Source organism: Astatotilapia calliptera, chromosome 8 (genome assembly GCF_964374335.1).
Source record: "Astatotilapia calliptera chromosome 8, fAstCal68.1, whole genome shotgun sequence".
NCBI lineage: Eukaryota > Metazoa > Chordata > Actinopteri > Cichliformes > Cichlidae > Astatotilapia > Astatotilapia calliptera.
Window position 1 is genome coordinate 21,263,510 of NC_137429.1, and position 6,215 is coordinate 21,269,724.

The 6,215-nt window shown below is 41.9% G+C and overlaps 1 protein-coding gene and 1 non-coding gene across 15 annotated transcripts in view; one reads left to right on the plus strand and one right to left on the minus strand.

Moving 5' to 3' along the window:
• The window catches only part of rhbdf1b (rhomboid 5 homolog 1b (Drosophila)), a 42,041-nt gene extending 37,841 nt beyond the window's left edge, over window positions 1-4,200 (plus strand). For all 14 annotated transcript variants that reach the window (XM_080305203.1, XM_026179062.2, XM_080305208.1 and 11 more), the window contains 8 exons: window positions 188-288; window positions 481-544; window positions 1,080-1,174; window positions 1,308-1,383; window positions 1,722-1,822; window positions 1,971-2,124; window positions 2,228-2,451; window positions 3,249-4,200. In XM_080305203.1, coding sequence (XP_080161329.1) covers window positions 188-288; window positions 481-544; window positions 1,080-1,174; window positions 1,308-1,383; window positions 1,722-1,822; window positions 1,971-2,124; window positions 2,228-2,451; window positions 3,249-3,444 — 1,011 coding nt within the window. In that variant the 3' untranslated portion in view covers window positions 3,445-4,200. The remainder of the gene's footprint in view (window positions 1-187; window positions 289-480; window positions 545-1,079; window positions 1,175-1,307; window positions 1,384-1,721; window positions 1,823-1,970; window positions 2,125-2,227; window positions 2,452-3,248) is intronic.
• Window positions 1,489-1,582, minus strand: trnai-uau (transfer RNA isoleucine (anticodon UAU)). Its single transcript has 2 exons — window positions 1,545-1,582; window positions 1,489-1,524 (listed from the first exon to the last, which is right to left on the minus strand). It is a non-coding gene; the product is annotated as a tRNA-Ile (tRNA).
• Window positions 4,201-6,215: the final 2,015 nt, after the last annotated feature.

Sequence of the window (6,215 nt, forward strand, 5' to 3'; positions counted from 1 at the left end):
GCAAGATATTAACCCCAAGTTGCTCTCTGATGCTGTTGGAGTGTGTATGCATGTTAGGTAGAAAACAGTGAATGAAGCATGTTGTGTAAAGCACTTTCAGTACTCAGATAGTGCTATACAAGAACCAGTCCATTGACATATAGTGTCAGTGCATTCTGAATATACATGGCATGTCTTTGCTCTGCAGAGCACACTGGCAGTGTGGGTGAAGTGGCCTCAGCACCCCAGTGCTCCTTCTTTGAACAGTGAGCTCCGGCAACATGGTGCCGTTTGCCATCAGGACCCCAGGTAACATGATTATCATTCTTCAGCTTTAATAGAAAACAATTTTGGATGAAGGACTCATAACTTAAGACAAGAGCAACAGTCTGCCGGACAGACTTTGTTTTTATCCATGTGTGGGCTGAGCTGTTGGAGCCGACTTACCCTGCTGGAAGACGTCAGTGTTCACTCTTATTTCTTGTACTTTTGATTTTGCAGAATCTGTCTGGAGCCAGCCTCTGTTTCACCGCATGAGTGGCCGGATGACATCACTTTTTGGCCTGTAAGCGCACTAACATGTTATCAGTCTAACCTCACAACATCCACAGGGTTAGATTAAGGGTTTGGTTTTATTTAAAACAAATGCTAAACAGGCCACTGTTCGGAAACTAGGAGATACATTTCCACTGAAGTCTTTAAGCATTTTTCAGTGTTACAGCTAAAATTCGTAACCAAAGCCAAACCCTACCCCTAACTCCAGATGGGCCAAGTGTTCATCTGATACTATTATTTATCAACGAGTAGATACATGGATCAGGTAGTATCAGATAGCAATGATTCTGTTTCTAAGCCAGTCATATACCAAAAGGCTAAGATGTCTGATTATACAACTGTAGCTCAGTACAACTGTACTGCAAGAGAGTCTCTAAAGACTAATGTAATATTGCATTTAAGTGGTTTGGTTCAAGTCAATGTGAGGCAAACAGTTGTCTCCTTGTTCTCCTTGTGTGTGTGTGTGTGTGTGTGTGGGTTTTTTTTTTCTAAACTGTTGTAACTGTAATCCGATGAGAAACTTTCACTGTGGTTTTGATTTGTAGGTTTGCACAAGGTTCAACTCGGGGAATCACACTAACCTCCCCCACATTGATTGCACCATCACAGGCCGGCCCTGCTGCATCGGAACCAAAGGACGGTGAGGATCGGGATCACTTATTTACAACACGTGCTCAGTAACAGCGTCAAACATTAACAGTATCTTTATAAATGTGTTTGAATAAAAGATTAGTACACTGATCTCTACTTAAAAACCTGAATTCGTGTTGCAGATGTGAAATAACTTCTAGAGAGTACTGTGATTTTATGCATGGCTACTTCCATGAGGAGGCTACGCTCTGCTCACAGGTAGGACAAACAGCACACACACACCTTTTTTAACTGCATGTTTAAAAACAGTGGCCTGTGTAAATTTGCTCCTTTAAGTGAGAGCCTGGTGATTTAAAACATTGTTGCTCCAGGTGAGGCTCGAACTCACAACCTCGGCATTGCTCTGCAGGTTACTGTCGTATAAGTACCGCGCGCTGACCGATTGCGCCACTGGAGCCTGCAGCACACAGTGCAACAGAATGGACTGTGGACTGCATTCACCTCTGGCACGTTCCACCACAAGGTGGCAGCAGAGCATCACTGACTGTTGTAGCCGTAACCCTGACTGATTGTATTGTTGTTTTCATTTGTGTCAGGTGGCCTGCATGGACGATGTCTGCGGTTTGCTGCCTTTCCTCAACCCAGAGGTCCCTGATCAGTTCTCTCGGCTCTGGTTGTCCCTGTTTCTTCATGCTGGGTGACTGCACTCTTCCTTTCTCCCTTCAGTATTTAAAGCAGCCATGAAGATGTTAAATTATGGGAAAAACTTAGTTGCCTGAATACTTCAGTGAAAATGTGCATGCATTTGTGGAATGTTAAGGATAACTGGTTGCTTGTCCCTGCAGAATTCTGCACTGCTTGGTTTCGGTGTTGTTCCAGATGACGGTGCTGAGGGATATAGAGAAGTTGGCTGGCTGGCTCAGAATCTCTATTATCTACATGCTCAGTGGCATCACTGGCAACCTGGCCTCTGCCATCTTCCTGCCCTATAGAGCAGAGGTACAAGCTGATGTTGATGTTGCCAAAAAATATCATAGTTATACATTGTTTTCATTTAGTCGATCTGTGTGCGATCTATAGGTGCCTGTCTTTTTCTTCCCAGGTGGGTCCTGCTGGCAGCCAGTTCGGCATCCTGGCTTGTCTTTTTGTGGAGCTGTTTCAGAGCTGGCAGATCCTCGAGCGACCGTGGCGAGCGTTTGCTAAGCTGTTGGCCATCTCTGTGTTCTTCTTCTCTTTCGGTTTGCTTCCCTGGATCGACAACTTTGCCCACATCTGTGGTTTCATTTCTGGATTCTTCCTGTCCTTCGCCTTCCTCCCATACATCAGGTAAGTGACTATTGCTCTGTGTGCTTTTCTATCCAGGCTTTACTGCATTGGCAGTACATTCGAGGCCATTTTAATGCTAAGAAATGAAGCAGCTGCTAATCAGATGCTTTCTAGATGGTATTACATGGTAGGTCAAAATGTGACCGCACTTTTATGTGTGTTCAGTCCAGCTCTTGTGTAGCTCTTGTGTAATCTAGCATACCTCAGTGTTGTCTGATGGAGTAGAGGGATTAACTGAAGGGCCAGATGCATCTCTTAAACACTTTCATCTACTGTTTATCTGCTTCTACTACTTCTCCTTTCCTCTTTTCTTTTATCGTTTCTATGTTTTTTAAGACAGGCTGCTAGTAACAAAGTGCCTAAAGATACAGTTTAAAACAGATTCTGAATACGAGTGAAAAAGCAGTAAGTGTCCAAAGAAAAGCTGTGAAAGACCTTCAGAAAGCCTGGAGGACTACTGCTGAAGGAAGGTCTGACTCCTTGGAAGCAAAATATAAAGAAATGAAAGGAACGGTTCACATGTTGTGGAAATTGAAGAGACTGAAAACTGTTGCCACTACTTTATATTTAAAGCTAAATTAAGCTGGCGCTAGTTAGCTTAGCTTAGCATTCACTTGACTTACCTCTAGATTCTTTATTCTTTCCTTTGACTGAACGTTTCCTAAGTCTATATGCAGTGTTTTCATTCCCTTCATCACTTTCATGATTTAAGAGGTTTGATGCAAAACAATGACAGTTCTCTGAGGGAAGTAATGATGTCACTGTTGTTTTGTTGTTGTTGTTTTTTCACCCACCAGCTTCGGCCGTTCCGATATGTACCGAAAGCGAGTCCAAATCTGCGTCTTCCTGCTGATCTTCCTGGGTCTGTTCTCCGCTCTGGCCGTTCTCTTCTACATCTACCCCGTGAAGTGCGACTGGTGCGAGTACCTCACCTGCATCCCCATCACAGACAAGTTCTGCGAGAAGTACGACCTAAACGCACATCTCCTCTGACTGTTAGTCCTTGGAGTCCAAGCTGATGTCCACTGATAAGATTAGGATGTGTGAAATGGTGCTTGGCAGCACTTACGACTGATAAAACCATCTGTATTTCTAGATTTTGTACGGACTGGTGAATTCCAGATGTATTTTTTCAATATACAAAACAACATGCATGAAAGCCTTCAATATGCATGAAAACAAGGAGAACAATGGACTAATAACTGATCTGTGTGTGACTGATCTTGTCCTGGGCTATTCAATGTCCACTTGCACTGGCCAGTAACAGTACACCTTAGTGGCCACATGGAAGTTTTATTTGGTACTTTTTACCCAGCAGTCACAGCTTCCTGGACGCTCTGCCGTGAACTCTAAGGACACAAGGCTCTAAATTCATCAGCGTGCCTTACTGATACAGCACAGCCTCTGACTTTAATGTCTGTGGAAACTGCTTTCAGACACAAATCATGTCAAATATGTTTTTTACTTCAGTATTTGGAGGCTGGAATGCCATTTTGTTTATTTGTTTACCACTCTGGAAACCACAGCCTTTAAAGCACTCCAGTCACAAATGGATGTTCTGTTTTTTTAATATTCACCTCTTTTTTTATATATATATATGTTTACAAAAAACAACAACAAAAACAAAAACAGGTGGGTTCATGCGCTCAATCGTAGAAAGCTGTTAAAAGGTGAATTTGTGTATGTGTGTGTGTTTTATTAAAAGTGGTGGCGTTTTAGCTACCTGGCAATGAACACAAGAGGACAAAATCCGTGACTGTGTGTTGTCTGTTCTCAGATAGCCAGAGATTGATGCTTAAACTCACAACCTCAGCATTGCTTCATAAGTTAGTACTCTCTACCAGACTGCACCACTGGAGCCCACTGTGTCTGTGGTTTTTGAGTTTGTGAATTGTCATGAATGACTGTGACTCGCACAGATCTTTTTTTTTAGATGTGTCCTTGATCCAACACAGCTGATTTAAATGGCTAAATGACCTCCTCAACATGTCTTGAAGTTCTCCAGAGGCCTGTTATGAACTAATCATTTGATTCAGGTGTGTTGACCCAGGGTGCGATCTAAAACCTGCAGGACTCCAGCCGTTGAAGCCTGGAGTTCCCCGCCCCTATTTTAGACCATGGTCGACAACCAGGGGCAGAACTGGCCTGGGAAAGACTCCAATCTGGTCCGCTGAATGGACTTGGAAAAGCTGCATTTTTTGGACTTTTAAATTATTTGAAAACATTTTACAACTTTTTCTGATAACAACACCCCATCCCCACCACCACAGCTGCTCATATTGCACCACAGTAATCAAGTAATAGATAAACAATAACATAACAAAAACGTTCCTGTTTTTTCACTACTGACTATATAAATGTATATTTATTTACAACAAATCCACAAAAAAGGACATTTTCTGTGAGTTAACACAGAAACTTTGTTTTATAATTACAGGACAGTCTGGCCAGTGAGCTACCAGATCATTTTCTGTCATTTTACACATTTATTTCTTAACTTTGAAGTTGTGTTTTTAATACATTAACATCATTAATCACTCCTTGAAATGGAGAATCCATTATAATACACAGAATTCAAAAACACGTACACTTTTTGTTTCAGTGAATATAGATATTTTACTTTACGTTACTGCTAACAGAAGTGATTCTTTTTAAAATTCTGAGTATGGTATATCATAATGAAATTGGCATATAAACTGACCTTTTCGGTTTGTCAGATAATCAGTAACCCTCTCTTGGGCACGCAGAAAGAATCAAATCAGATGTGACGCCTCGTGAGTGCAATAACGTAAGCCGACAATGATGATAGTGCCCTTTTACACTGAAACTATTAAATACTGATGGCTAATTTCTTAACACTGGTCAGAGCCCAGAGCCGGACAAATAGAAGTCTTGCTGCGTTTGGGGAACGGCCAATAGATGGCAACCCGAGACCAATAACTTACAGGTTGGGTGAAACATGACCGCCGCTGAGGGTGCGAAGCTCAAATTACAGCAATGCTGTTGTGGTGTTTTCGGGGATTTGAATGTCATTAATTCAAGCAGAAGGTTTATTAGCGTGCAGAGCGCTTATTGCGGCCCCTGATGCTCACCGCGTGTTGCACCGATGGGTTTGTTGACGCCGGCGCTTTCTTCCTCCTCTCTTTGAGCGTGCACGGACACACGCACACGCTGGCGTTTGCATGCACATACACACATGTGATTGCTCTGGCATTCATTAAGTCTTGTCTGTAATTGACTCTAAATAAGTGCGCACTTATGCTAGAGAGGAGCTAAGAGGACAACACTGATCTGCATACACAATGGAGCAGAAGTCGTCTTTGTACGACTAGCTGGAGTTGACTTTGGTGTTGTGATAATTGTTGTCCTACTCTCTTTTATTATTAATATGCAACTGGGCCAGGAATGCAGGATTAACAATTAATTGACAATTAATTAATTAATCTAAAAATCTCATATTTGATCAAAATCTGGCTTGATTAGATGCTTTAAGACAGTTCTGCAAGCATGAAAGAAAAAACAGTAACGCTTCATAATACAGCCTGTGCAAGGGTGTAATTCCCCAGTAATTAAATGGACTTTAAATTGAATTGTAATTATAAGAAACAAACAAATAATAATTATATATGAATGCATAAAAAGAAAGAAAGACAGATAAATTTAAAAAAGAAAAGTTCCCCACTCCTTACAGCTTGAGGGCCCTGAGCAGTATCTTTACTGTTCCTATGACTGCGCTCTTCTGGACCGAGATCTTGGATGTTCCT